We start from the raw sequence: 15036 nt of genomic DNA, 5'->3' as shown, positions 1-15036 counted from the left end.
TCGTTGTGGGTTCGTTTATATTTCGAGCTCAAAAAGTGTGTTCGTGTTCGACTCATTTTCTTAGCGATCCGAACACGAGCCGTTCACAAACAAAGAGTCGTTTTGACAACCCTAATCGCGAAGCCATAAATGTTAAGGATCGGGGAAATATTTAAAACATCATTTGAATCTAATTTAATAATTTTTATTGTATTTTTTTCATTAATACTTTTAATTAATTATAAATCTTTGTAGCCTTGTAGTCAATTATTTTTTTTAAAAATACTACTCATCAAAGATATATATATATATATATAACAAATATTTGTTCGTGTTGTTCATGTTTGGCTCGTTAACTTAGCGAACGAGCCGAACACGAGCTGTTCGCGAACAATGAGCCATTTTGACAGCCCTACTTACAGAGTATTATCTTCTGTTTCATTGTAAATAAAGTGAGTTGTTGACTTGATTGATAATTGTTAATTTGTGAATTTTTAGCTTGTGTTTGCTTGAAGTCATACTAATCATCATATTAGTTACATTAGAAGACCGGATCCTTGCTTGCATCAATGAGAGGGAAGGAGAAATAATGCAAGAAAGCTCATAAGTGGGAAAATGTTGAATGTACCTCACTTTCTCTTTAATCCCTCACTACAACCCTTGTTCCTTAGCTATAGAAGGGAGCACCTTAATTACCATGAAATGAAATGTAAATTGAAGGAAATGAAATGAAAACTGAACAAATGAAACTAATCATAAAGCAAAATATAATCATTTCATTTAATTCATGGTCGTTTTGCATCAATTATACATAGAAGTATCAACTTCTATTGTTTCTTTGTTTGCTTAGATACTTCAATAAATCCTCTTAGGTACCTAATTCAAAGAAATTTATGGATGTTATATCATGTATCCTAATTGGTTTCTAATTATTCTCTCCAAAAGTAGAAGGAATAGAGAAGGTTTAAATAAGCAAATAAAATAAGATAGTTCATGCTATTTCATACCAGAGCAAGCCTTTTTTCATATTTATGTTAATGGAAACTATTTATGCTAAATTTATGAAGTTTAGGAGACTTTGTCGTAGATTTAATGTGCTTGGTAAGTAGGATCTCTTCAACTATTTGGTTCTATGGACATTTTTTCTATAGACATTTAAATATATATGCAAAGGAGAATGGGTAATACATTACATTCTTAATGAATTCTCTAATTTATTGTTTAGATAGTAGTTGTATGATGTACCGAAATCAGTCATATCTCATATATCATCACTTTTTCATGTCTTATAGCTTACTATTAGTTGTTTATGTTATAATAACTACATGATTTTTATATTTTTCATTATATATTTGCAAGAATGTCCCATCAAGAGTATTCATGTCTTCTCCGATTTGCTCTTCGAGATCTTTTGCATCGTTGCATCTATGCCAATCATATCACATATACTTTTATCCTATTCATGCTTTGTAGCCTACTATGCATTCTTTGCTATAAAATGCTTAGGCGCAAAGAGAGCACATAGAATCATAGTCTCTGTATGCTTGTACCGATGCAAATTTGCCATTTTATACAATGAATAGATTGCAGCAACTGTTCTTCAAAGTCTTTTTTCTTTGGATATGATTTGTAATACTTGAGCCTGAGTTCATTGTCAATCATTTCTGGTTTGGTTCGAGTTTGACCTAAAATTGACCTGCCTTGAAATTGCCTGGCCGGAATGGCTTAAACCTGCATGAATATTAAACAGGTCAGAAAGTTCAACGCAAACTTGACCCACTAATTCATACCAAATCGTATAAACCGTTCAAGATTGGACATAATAGCTATTCAGGTCAATTCGGGTTGGAGGGTTGATTTCAAGTCCTTTTTGAGTTAACGGGTCAGTTTCAAGTCAATTTTGGCTTTGCAGGTACACCCGAACCCGACTCAAAATTTTAAAGGGTTCAGGATTCTTAATCCAAACGTGGCACGAAAATTATTTGAGTCAATTGGAACCCAGATTTTTAGAGTCCAGTTCAGGTTCAGCTGACATGTATGGTCAATTTGTGACTCCCATACTTGCTGCTATCTAGCCGATATCATACCTTGGAAGGCATACACATGCATTGAGCTTAGAAATCTATAATAGTTCTAAATTTTTTTCCCTCACTGATTAAAATTCACTTTTGTCGATTTAAATTCGATTTAAATTCCGGATATTGAATGTTTTCTTTTAGTTTTTTATAATAATGCAATATTTTCTACTTGGATGTGGAGTAGGCTTTAATTTTCCAAAATCATTCTTGAAGCACACATAAAATGAATTTGTTAATGTAAAGTTATTCCAAGCTTCCCTGCAAGTATGCGACTTTAGATTATGATATAGGTGGACTTGTGTCTTAGTGTTGACCAGCATACCAACTTATGGAGCCCATGAAGCATTTAGTCATTAATATCCAATCAGATATTAGATTTGATCGAGCATTGTATTTTAATTTTAACCAAAGCTAATATTTTCTTTATTCTTTCCTAACGCTTATACCTTTTTCTCTTGGAACTCATTTATTATTAGGAAGATTTACATTCATATCACTTGATTCCTATATATTTACATATCTAACATTCAATTTTTAATTACCGCTTTGCATATGCACGAAAAGGTGTATTTCACTTTTTAAAAGTCAAAATAGTGGTACTATTGATATGATATGAAAATTTGTGTGGTATAAATGTAAAAAAATAAAGGGTAGGTGTTAGACATGTAAGTACATGGGAATCGGTTTGTATGTATGTAAATGCCCCTTATTATTATCTAAGTAATTGTAAGGGCAATTAATTAACTGTTCGAGTTATGAAATTTTCATAAATATCTATCGTATCCTCCTCGGACCTATTTGATGAATGAGATTAATTTTTTTTTTTCTTGCAAACTTCTATAGGAAGTTAATGATTTCCTTCAAATATGTTTGTTTTTTGTTAGCTATTAAACCCCTCCACTTTCCCTCTTTTTGCATCTCGTTAACATGTAAGAATTATTTTCTTATCAATTGTTGCGTAATTTATTACACTCTCGTTTATTTTATGCAATCTGATTGCCAATAAAAATAAAAAAAAAATTTTTAGATGGCAGCAGCAAACGATGATGGAACGGGAAAAGCTTGCCTTGATGATGGCGATCTTCACCAATTTATACTTTTGAAGAAGGCGACGCTTCCGAAATCATCTATTGATCTGGTATTTTCTTAATGAAGATGTGAGTTTGAAAGAGGAAACCGGAAATTTACATAAATACCACGAAATTGTTGTATATTTACATATCCATCACCTAAAGTTTGATATATACGCTTTATAACACCTTGGTGTCTTAAACCTATGCATGGAAATATGTATTCTACTTTTAGAAAGATAGAGATGGTAGTATGTTTGATGTGATGTTAAAGATTTGAGTGTTATGCATTTAAATATGACTGTTTAGAATGTTAGATATGTAAATGCATTAGAATTGTGTGGTATGTATGTAAATTTTCCAATATAAAAATAGTGAAATTTACATGCATACCACACATTTCTTATGTATATTTTCATATCTAACAACCAAAATTTGATATTTATATTTATAAAACCTTGGTATTATAAAACTATACACGAAAATGTGTATTTTATTTTTAAAAAGATATGGTATTTATATAAATCTCCGAAGATAAAAATTTGCTGTTTCTTCACTGCTCATGTTGTTCTTATATGACTTTATGTTCCAGCTGAAGGAGAAAATTCTCAGAAGCCATCATCCTGATTGTGTTAATCATCTCACTTCTAACAATACTGGAGATCATGATAACATAAAGAAAATCATAAGAACCATGAAGCATGCAAACCCATGGTTGAAGAAGCTTTCTATAATCAGAAAATATCGAGAATTGAAAAATCTCGATAATAATTCGCCTTCGAGTACTTTCGACGGATCTTCTCAAAGAACTTTGAGAACTCCGCAGCATTTCCTCAATCAAATACTTCCTGACGACGAAAAGAGAAATCAGCAAACTACTTATGTTCCTGCTCCAAATGACGACATAAGCCACTTCGAAGGATCGCATCGATCCGCACAACAATCTCAGAGTCAAATGGTTCTTCCAGATGATAGAGCTGATTTGCACGAAGTAGCAGAGCAGACTTCGATGCCTCCGTCATCTCTGCAAACCTCTTGCATAAAATGCGGTACAAGCGGCCATCTTTTGAACTGTAACAGCGACGGCTGTTCCAGATCCATTCATAGAAGCTGCTTGGATATGTTGCCTGGTGTTGACGAAAATTGCCATTTCTATTGCCCCTTCTGTGCTTATCGAAATGCACGAATAATGTACGAGAAATCGAAGCGAAAAGCTCGGGAAGCTCGCAGAAACCTTTTGTCGTTCTATCATATCAGTTCGACAGCTGAAGTCCCGAGAGAGAAAGTTTCTTCTGCAAAAACTTGGGCAGAAAGTGTGCCGGAATGCGATGAGACTCAAAATAATGAAACGAGCGAATGCGAGTTTCTCCGAGAAAGTCACCCTGAAAATTTTCAAAATCAGCAGAATGAATTTAAAGGCGCGGACCATGAGGTTGGGGAGATTAAAAATATGCGAAATGGTGATGCGGATCAGAAACAGATATCTTTAGAGGGAAGTGAAAGATCAGCTCAGAAGGTCGAAGGAGAGCTCGATCATAATGCGAAGAGAAAGGCTTTAGCTTTGCAGATCGGCGAGAGTTTTTCGAAGCGAAGCAGAGGAAATAAAGCTGCAAAGATCGATAATGAGGGAGTTGTTGAAAATCAGGGAAAGGGCAGCTCATCTTCAAGAGAGTTGAGGAAGAACATGCATCACCGGAATCAATGGTAAGATGCCTGACTGCAAGTTTTTTATTTTGTATATAGCTTTTTTTGGAGATTTACATACATGACTTAATTGTTTTGTATTTACATATCTTAATATTTACATACGTAGTACCCAAATCTTTAATATCATTATAAGAAATAAAACTATTATCATTTTTTAAAAGTGAAACATACTATTTTATTCATTGATATTCAAATGAACGGACTCTAATTTTTACCCATTTTTGAATACCATCTGATGTTGCAGCATTAATCTGAAACCGTCCCCCAGCAGGAGAACAATTCTAGTTTGGAAGCCGGAGGAAGAAGAAGCTTTAGCGGTATGCGCATTTCACCACATGTCTAACTTTCTTATTTACGTTACACTCGAATCTTTAATATCACTTCAAAAAATACCACTATTACAAACTTCATTGAAGAAACATACATCTTTTGTGTTATAAATTCTAAATATGAAATTTTAAGTGTTAGATATAAAAATATATAAGAATTGTGTGGGTATCCATGTAAATTCTCTTTTTATTCTAGCTTCTCTTGATACTTCAGGCTTAAAAATATCAAAATTTATTAGGGGTATTTACGTGCATACCAACCAATTCTTATGTATTTACATATGTAACACCTATACTTATTACATTTACATATTTACCACCTAATTTTTATGTATTTACATATCTAACACCCAAACTTTCTTATTTTACACTCAAATCTTTAATATCACTTCAAAATACCACTACTAAAAACTTCTTAGAAGTGAAATACACCTTTTCATGTATAGGTTTTGACAGTGTTATAAACCTAAATTTGAAATTTTAGGTGTTAGATATATAAATACATAAGAATTTGTGTGGATATCCATGTAAATTTCCTCCTTTTATTTAAGCTTCCCTTGATACATCAGCCTTAAAAATATGGACATATATTAGGGGCATTTACATGCATACCAACCACGGATGAACCCACGATATTCTATGGTGGTGGTGGTAGCTCCACCAAGATTTTCAGATAAAAAACATCTTGAAAGGAATATTTCGGCATTTCCCTCTCCCCTCCTCACCTCATGAAATTGCTTGCCCCCCTCGCCCATCGTTTGCCTCCGATCCTTCCCCTTCTTGTTTTTATCGCGAGTCTACTAAGGTCTAGGGCACGTCGCGGATGAAGCAAGCCAGATGCCGGACACCAAACCCTCCTACCTCATGGTCTTCTCAATGGCTCAACTCCTTGCCTCTTCTCGACTTCTCCCTGGATCTCTTGGCAAGTAGACACCAGAAGGGAAGGATCGACAGGATTGAGTACAAACACCTTAGAAATTCCCAAAAGTCTTTCTACCTGAGACCTAAGGCAACCCTCGTGTCCTCTTCTACGTCTCACTTCCTCCCACTCATCAAATAACACATCAGATTTTTTTAATTTTTGAGATATCTAGAGAAGGTGTTAGTGAAATTTTTCATTTGAATGGGTTATTTCTCTAGCACTGTTAAAATTCACATTGCTATTCGTTTTTCTTACTCTAAGCACAGTTGTATAACCTTTTTTTTTTGCTCCATTATAACCTAAAATTCAATGATGAAGCTTTTTGCGTAACAACTCTTGATGTTAGTAAATCCTACCATGCTTATATTTACACATTGAACATTGATGGAGTTTGCATAATTCACATGATACCATAATGTATGTCTTGAAGATCACTAAGAAATTGTGGATATATTTTGCTGAAAATATATCCAAGAAGTTATTAATCGGTCAAAAGTTGACCTTCGGGGCAATCAAGGTTGTCGCAATCTTTTTGAGAAGGTATGTGTCACTTCTTATAATATGCTCCAAATGAAAAGGAATAATTAGATTGTGAATGATAGATTGATCAATACGATAACATGCTTTAATAGATTCAAAATTCCCATTACTGAGAAAATATGTTGTTAAGTATTATTAAATTATTAGGTTTTGATTGATTTGCTTGTTAGCAAATGTTCTTTTAATATTCATGTTAAAGATATTTGATAATAAAATTTTAATTATTTATATTGATACTATATTTTTTATGTAAAATTTTATTGAATGGATCGTTATTTAAAAAGAAAAGAACCGGTGGAAATTGATATGGATAATCTTCCGATTGACCCTAGACTTCGGCCTTCTATCTGTAGTTATGATGTAAATGATAGAGAAAGAGTATGAAGAAAATATTTGCTTAAAGAACCATATCAATAAAAAAATTATAATTTTCCCCAAACAGTGATGAGTAACATTACTCGGAGATTTATTTCAACTTGGTTTGAGGATCATCCATCTTGGTTAGAGTACAATGTGCAAAAAGATGCAATATATTGCCTCTTTTGTTATCTATTTAAGCCTCAAGGACTGGTTAGTATAAGTCAAGAAGGTGGAGATTCATTTGTTAATGAAGGATTTAAAAATTGGAAGAAAAAAGAAAAATATTTAGCTCATGTTGGAGATCATAACATTGCTCGTAATAAGACAAGAACAAAATGTGAAAATCTAATAAAGCCTGAAATACAGAGTTATTCCACCATATGGTTGAGTAAGGAAGAGAGGAATAAAAAAGAATTTATGATTATGTTGACTGCAACTGTTGATTGTATTGGATTTCTTCTACGACAAGGATTTTCATTTCGTGGGCATGATGAATCATTTAAATTAGCTTTATCAAGGAAATTATTAAGAACTATTTCATTTTCTTGCGAATCATAATGAAGAAATAAAAAAGGTTACATTTTAAAATGTCAATTCAAAACTACAATTACTTTCACCAAATATTTAAAAAAAAAACTTTGTCAAGCTGCATCAGTTGAAACTTTAGTTTATATCATGATAGATATTAGTGATTCTTTCTTTATCATCATAGTTGAAGAGCCTCATAATGTGTCAACATAGGAATATTTGGCTGTTGCTGTGAGATGTGTCGATAAAAAATGGCAATTTATTGGTCTTAAATATATTTTCTCAACAACCTTAGTTGTACTCAAAACAACTCTTGAATCCATACTTGCAAAACATTCATTAAGCTTACATAGGATACGAGGGCAAGGCTATGACATGGCATCCAATATTCGAGGTGAGTCAAAGCACGCATTCTTAATGATAATCTTTAAGCATTCTATTTTCATTGCTTCGCCCATCAGCTTTAGTTATGTTTGTTAGCTGTAGTGAAAAAACTTTGACAGGGAAACATCTTTTGAGCTCACTTTAAGATTCTTAAACACTGTTGGAGTCTCTTGTAAGAGGAGTGATACACTTAAAACCTTTCAACATGAAACATAATTTTTTACATCTTAGAGACGAGAATTTAATTAGCAGTTGTAGTTTGAATCAACTACTTTGCAACGAGCTGGAGGCACCCGTTGGAGCTCACATTTTTATACTTTAATTAGTCTCATGAAAATGTACACATCCGTACTTGAAGTACTTGAGATTATAAAAGAGGATGAAATGCATGTCAGCATTCAGTTGAAGCTGGTGTTTTAAATGACGCAATTGGAAAGTTTTAACTTTGGCTTCACGATGCATTTAATGATTGATATTTTATGGGTTACAAATGAATTGTCACAATCCAAATAAAAAAAAGATTAAGATATTGTGAATGCAATGAAATCAGTACATGTTTCAAAACAACGGTTGCAAATAATGCGAGAGAATGAATGAGATTCCTTATTAGAAGAAGTGGCTCGTTTTTTGTAATGGTTTTGAAATTGTTGTTCCAAAGTGAATTTCAATACGAAGATGTGAAGAAATTACAAATTTGTATTATTATCGGGTTGAGTTGTTCTACAGTGTGATTGACTTTTAACTTAAAGAGTTCAATGGCCATTTCCCTGAAGCGAGTATCAAGTTGCTTCTTTGTATAGCTTGTCTAAATCCAAATGATTCATTCTCAACTTTTGATAAGGAAAAACTAATTCGTCTTGCAGAGTTATATCCCATTTATTTTTCTTCAATTGTGTTTATAGCTCTCAATTATTAGTTATTCATTTATATTATTGAGTTGTGCTCTAGTGATGATTTTTTACTTTAAAGAAGCATTACTGACTTGCAAAAGGGTTTGTTAAAACTAAGAAAGATTGTTTGTATCCTCTTGTTTACAGACTTAATACATTAGCATTAACTTTATCAGTTGCTACTGTTACAAGTGAGAGAGCTTCTTCTGCAATTAAAATTATCAAACATCGTAATATATATTGACTCGATAATATTATTAATCAATGCAAAGTAGATTGAAAAGTTTGTAATCTTCAGCATCACAGAAAACTTGCTGATAGTTCACTTTCTACCTTTATTTAAGTTCTGTATGTTGGATGAAAGCTAGCCCTGTGATTTTTCCGTGTTCATGAAAGCTCTTGTCATCTCATGTGGTAATGGCAATCATCTCACATCTCAAATAAAAATGATATATTTTTTTAGATCAGATTACCATGCCTAAATTTTCTAAATTTGGCTTGTGCAGGACTGATAATATATTAGTAAAGCGTTGCATGTTTACATCTATGCCACATAATTCGTATGTATTTACATATCCAACACTGTAAATTTTATATTTACCCACATAACACTTAAAGATTTGCCCTCCCTGAAAAGAAGCTGGTTCCGCCACTGATACCACCCAATTCTTATGTATTTTACATATCTAACTCCTATACTTTTTTATTTTACATTTATACCACCCAAATCTTTCGCATCGCTCTTCATGCACAGATAAGATGACACATGCATGTAAATTAATGTTTAGGTGTTAGATATGTAAAGATATAACAACTGAGTAGTATACATGTAAATATTCCAATCAATCATCAATCAGTCAGATTATATAATTATATGATTAATTTGTTGTTTTCCAGGAAGCCATGGAGAAGGTTCCGAGAAATGAAGATGGAAGCATCGCATGGATAAAGATATTGGAACATGGCCGGCGTTTTCTTCATCCATCTCGCACTCCCATTGACCTCAAGGACAAGTGGAGAAATATGCAGAGAAAACTAGCTAAAAAAAGACTTTAACTTCTCCTTTTTTTTTTCTTTTACATATATATCCCTGTAAATTTTATTTTTGGTTTGCTTTGATGGCTTGTTGTCACTGAGGCATGAAGTCTCAGGATATCCTGTGTAATTTTAGATTTGCACTTTTCTCCATGTAATTAGTTATTTTTGCTGTAAAATTGGTGTATGCTAACTAGGGAAAAATATTACATCAGGACTCCTGACGTAGAGCTATGTTCGGATTGGAATATTCGGCTGTGTTATGAGAATATTTCATCTGCGTTATTTGTAAAAATGATGTGTTATTCAAGTAATATATGATGTTATTCGATTATTTTGCGTTGTTATTCGAATATTCCATCGTGTTACTTGATTTGGGGCTATGTTATTCGCATATTTCCCGTGTTATTTCAATTTTCATTATATTATTGGAATAACACAACCCTAAATCAAGTAATGCGAGGAAATATTCCAATAACACTTCAGCCCCAAATCAAGTAATGCGATGAAATATTCAATAACACCGCAAAATAATCGAATAACACAATATAATACTCAAATAACACATTATTTTTACAAATAATGCAGATGAAATATTCTCGTAACACAGCCGAACATTCCAATCCGAACGTAGCTCTACGTTAAGAGTTCTGATGTGATGTAATATTTTTCCGCTAACTAGAGAGGTGCAGCATGCAAAAATACTTTTTCTTTGGGGAATTTCGTGTATATCACACAATTCTTATTTATCTACATATCTAACATCTAAAGTCTTATAGTACATGCATATTACTCATATATTTAACATCACATTATGAAATCATTGGATTGCTACACGGAATTAGCCTGATTTCACCTCTGATTGTAGGCTATTTATGTAATTTCTCATTTTATTGTTATTATTATTTAAATTTAAATTCTGTATGAAAACATTTGCATAAATATCACACACTTCTTATATATTTACATTTCTAACAACTTTACTTTCATATTTACATGTATGGTCCTCAAATATTTAATATTTCATCAAAACAGCACTGTTATCACTTTTGTAAAGTGAAATATGCATTTTTCATGTATGCCTTTAGAACAGTGAAGTGCTGCTATTTACTTACATAAGAATTGTGGGCTATTCATGTAAATTTGCCTTTTAAGTAGGGCCGTAAAAAAGGCTCGTTGTTCACAAACAGCTCGTGTTTGACTCGTTAAGAAGCTCGTAGAAGCTCGTGTTCGGCTTGTTCGTAAATTTACCGAGCCGAACACGAACAAATAATAAATATTTGTTTGTTCGAGTTCGGCTCATTTCGGCTCGAAATGCTACTAATCAATTATATATATATATTTGATGAGAAGTCTTTTTTAAAAATTTAGTTGACTACAAGGCTACAAAGATTTATAATCAATTAAAGCATTAATAAAGAAAATATAATAAAAATTATTAAATTAGATTCAAATAATGTTTTAAATATGTCCACTAATGGGTAGGGCTGTCAATTCGACGCGTTGTGCGCGAACAGAAGTAGCTCGTGTTCGACTCGTTCATTAAGCCTAACAAGTTGAACACGAACAAATTTTTAAGTTCGAAATGTAAACGAGCCGAACACGAACAAAAGTTTGTTCGCTCGCGTTCGGCTTGAATTAGCTCGAAAATAATTAAGTATATATATATAATATTCATAAAATTAAATATTAAAAATTTTAATTAATTATTTTTTTAAAAAAGATATATTGTAAAATTTTGTAAAATTAAATTCAATTAATAATTATATATAACAAAATATAAATATTAATATATTAATATTAGTATTATATATTTATATAATAATATAATATAAGTTTAATAATTAAAATATTTTAACATTTATACTATCAAAATTCTAAAGTAAACCCTAAGTCCCTAACCGCCACCTCCCCATTCCTATTTCCTCTCTCGAGCTTTCTCGCCACTCGGGTTCAGGTGCCTCTCCCTCCCATTTTTCTCTAGAAACTATTTCGGCCGCAACAACCTAGGGTTTGCCGTCTCCGTTCATCTTCTAATATCGGCTTCTATTTCTTTTTGGATAGTCTGTGTCGGCTCGATTGCTCGGTATTCTTGCTTGGTCGCTCGTTTGGCTACCTAGGTGTTATTTTGGAGTATCTTCTATCTAATATTTTATATTTATCTTCGGTTCGTCTCTATCTAAATTTCTCTTAAATTTCTTTTTGATGTATTTAGATTTTTTTTTGTGAAACCTAACTTCGTAGGGTTTCGGGCTTTTTGGCAGAGCAGTTGTGCAATCTCGTCTTTTTTTTATTATCTGGATGAGATCTGATATAACAATGGTGAGGAATTGTGAACTTGTTCATAGGTAGAGATATCATTAGTAGCTTTGGCAGACATTCTGTTGTTGAGATGAAATGTAGTTTGTATGGTATCCATCCAAAATTTATAGGGAAGATTTCTACAAGAATGAAAATGGTTGCATTCAGTAGTAAGCCTTTATCACTTTTGAGGCTCGAGTAAATTATTATTTTCTTTATGGAATTGTTGTCATTTATAACATATGTTAACCTTTTCATTTTATGTTCTTATCATTAATTTGTATATATATTTTTGTTTCAACAAGAATTAATAGAAGAGGAACAACTTCAAGTGACTTTGCCTGAGTAGATTGATAGAATGTTCAAACATATATGTCTAATTAGATGTTGACACTTGACACTTCTTTTAGTAGAGTTTTGGGCATGCTAAAATTTATGCTTTGTTGATTGAATTATACTTTATGCTGAACTTTATGCGTACTGTGGGGTTTCATTCTGTTTTTTCACCTATGAAAGATGTTATTCTTTGTCATGGGTTCTTAGATTCAATGTTGAACTTTAGTGTATGTTAATTATGCTTGCTGTAGGCTTTCATTTATGCAGATTGAAGATAAAATTTTTCATTTTTTTTGTAAGATGACAATGTTGAACTTTTGATTTTTGTTATAAAACTTTAATTGTTAAGGTTAGCAGGCTGAAGATGTTTTTAGCGTATGAAACTTTATATATGTTTGCTGTAGGAGATGACAATTTTTAATTATTTTGTTTAGGAAATGCAATGTCTAGAATTTAGAAGACATTTTCTGTCATCAAAACTCAAGTCAAACTTTCTATAATATATGGCGTTGGCAATTATTAAATTTTATGGTGCAATGAGGTTTCTACTGATTAGATAGCTACAGGTAATTTAGTGTAGTAGTTCAACATGTCTGCTATGTGGTCTTGTTTATAAAGTTGGGCTGACATGATGTGGTTTTAAACTATTTATCTTGTCTCACAAGCGAGGTTTGTCGCGAGTCATTCAGAATAGGCTTGATGAATCGTACTTCTGTAGTTAGACTTTTATTATAAAAATTTTGAAATTTGCAGTGTCATTAAATGCATGGCATGCTCTATGTAAATTTAATGTGCTTCCAATTTTATATGGTCATTCTCAGGTTATAATAATGTAAAATCTAATGCATTTTTTATAATACAAACTATTCATGTAATTTGTGGAGATAGCAATGTTGAATTGTGTATGAGACTTTAATCATTGAATTGTGGAGATAGCATATTAGACTTTAATCATTGAATTGTGGAGATGATAATACTAACTTTTGATTTTTGTTGTAAGACTCTTAATTATATGGTTAGCAGGCTGAAGATGTTTTTAGCGTATGAGACTTTATATATGCTTGTTGTAGGCTCGCAAGTATCCGGTGTAAGACTCTTAATTCTTATTTCAATTAGATAACAAATATACAATTTATATAAAGGGTACATGAAATCAACATAGAGTTTCTTTTCGGACCAAACTTAATCTTTTAAAATTATTCTTACTCTTAATTTAGGAAGGCAACATAAGTTTGCAACCATTTTAAGATAAAAATACAAAAAAATGTCTAAAATGATTATTCTTACTCTTAATTTTGGAAGGCAACACAAATTTGCAACTATTTTAAGAAAATAATATAAAAAGTATTTTAAGATGATTCCTCTTACTCTTAATTTTGGAAGGCAACACAAGTTTGCAACCATTAAGATAAGAATATAAAAAGTTACAGAAGGTTGAGATAGATATGTTAATTAAGAGCAGAATAGTTGATATGACTCTTGCTATTGGAGATGGTAATTTTGAAAATAATACTTTTTTAGAAAAATTCTCCTTTCTGGTCAGGTTTAGCATTACAGGTGGAAAATTCAATTATTTGGCATTGCTCTTAAACCTATTCAGGCTATCCTTGTTAAAATTTTGATCAGGATGTTCTTTGAGACTATTGTTAAAATTTCCGCTAACTAGATAGGTGCAGCATGCAAAAATACTTTTTCTTTGGGGAATTTCGTATATATCACACAATTATTATTTATCTACATATCTAACACCTAAAGTCTTATATTACATGCATATTACTCATATATTTAACATCATATTATGATATCATTGGATTGCTACACGGAATTAGCCTGATTTCACCTCTGATTGTATGGTATTTATGTAATTTCTCATTTTATTGTTATTATTATTTAAATTTAATTTCTGTATGAAAACATTTACATAAATATCACACACTTCTTATATATTTACATTTCTAACAACTTTACTTTCATATTTACGTATATGGTCCTCAAATATTTAATATTTCATCAAAACAGCACTGTTATCACTTTTGTAATGCATTCTTCATGTATGCCTTTAGAACAGTGAAGTGCTGCTATTTATGTAAATATGAAAGTTTAAGTGTGAGGATTGTAAATACATAAGAATTGTGGGCTATTCATGTAAATTTGCCTTTAAAGTAGGCCTGTCACACGTTGTTCACGAACAGCTCGTTGTTCACGAACAGCTTGTGTTCGACTCGTTAAGAAGCTCGTGTTCGGCTCGTTCGCGAACATGAACAACAGGAACAAATATTTGTTCGTTCATGTTCGGCACATTTTGACTCGAAATACTACCAACCAATTATATATATATATTTTTGATGAGTAGTCTTTTTTTAAAAATTTAATTGACTACAAGGCTACAAATATTTATAATCAAATAAAAATATTAATGAAGAAAAAAGAATAAAAATTATTAAATTAGATTCAAATGATATTTTAAATCTTGTCCCAATCCTTAATATCTCATGACTACATGATTAGGGTTGTCAAAATGACTCTTTGTTCGTGAACGACTCGTGGTTCGGCCCCCCCGCGGAACAAGCCCACAAC

At 32.0% G+C, this 15036-nt stretch overlaps 1 protein-coding gene across 1 annotated transcript in view; it reads left to right on the top strand.

The window, feature by feature from the left end:
• LOC110031099 overlaps window positions 1-10349 on the top strand; it is a 13372-nt gene extending 3023 nt beyond the window's left edge. The window contains exons 3-6 of the mRNA XM_020734146.1: window positions 3085-3195; window positions 3720-4831; window positions 5079-5151; window positions 9685-10349. Coding sequence (XP_020589805.1) covers window positions 3085-3195; window positions 3720-4831; window positions 5079-5151; window positions 9685-9843 — 1455 coding nt within the window. The 3' untranslated portion in view covers window positions 9844-10349. The remainder of the gene's footprint in view (window positions 1-3084; window positions 3196-3719; window positions 4832-5078; window positions 5152-9684) is intronic.
• Window positions 10350-15036: the final 4687 nt, after the last annotated feature.

This window comes from Phalaenopsis equestris, unplaced genomic scaffold, assembly GCF_001263595.1.
Source record: "Phalaenopsis equestris unplaced genomic scaffold, ASM126359v1 Scaffold000002, whole genome shotgun sequence".
NCBI lineage: Eukaryota > Viridiplantae > Streptophyta > Magnoliopsida > Asparagales > Orchidaceae > Phalaenopsis > Phalaenopsis equestris.
The sequence above is the reverse complement of the archived record's forward strand: the minus strand, read 5'-3'. Positions and strand labels throughout refer to the sequence as shown.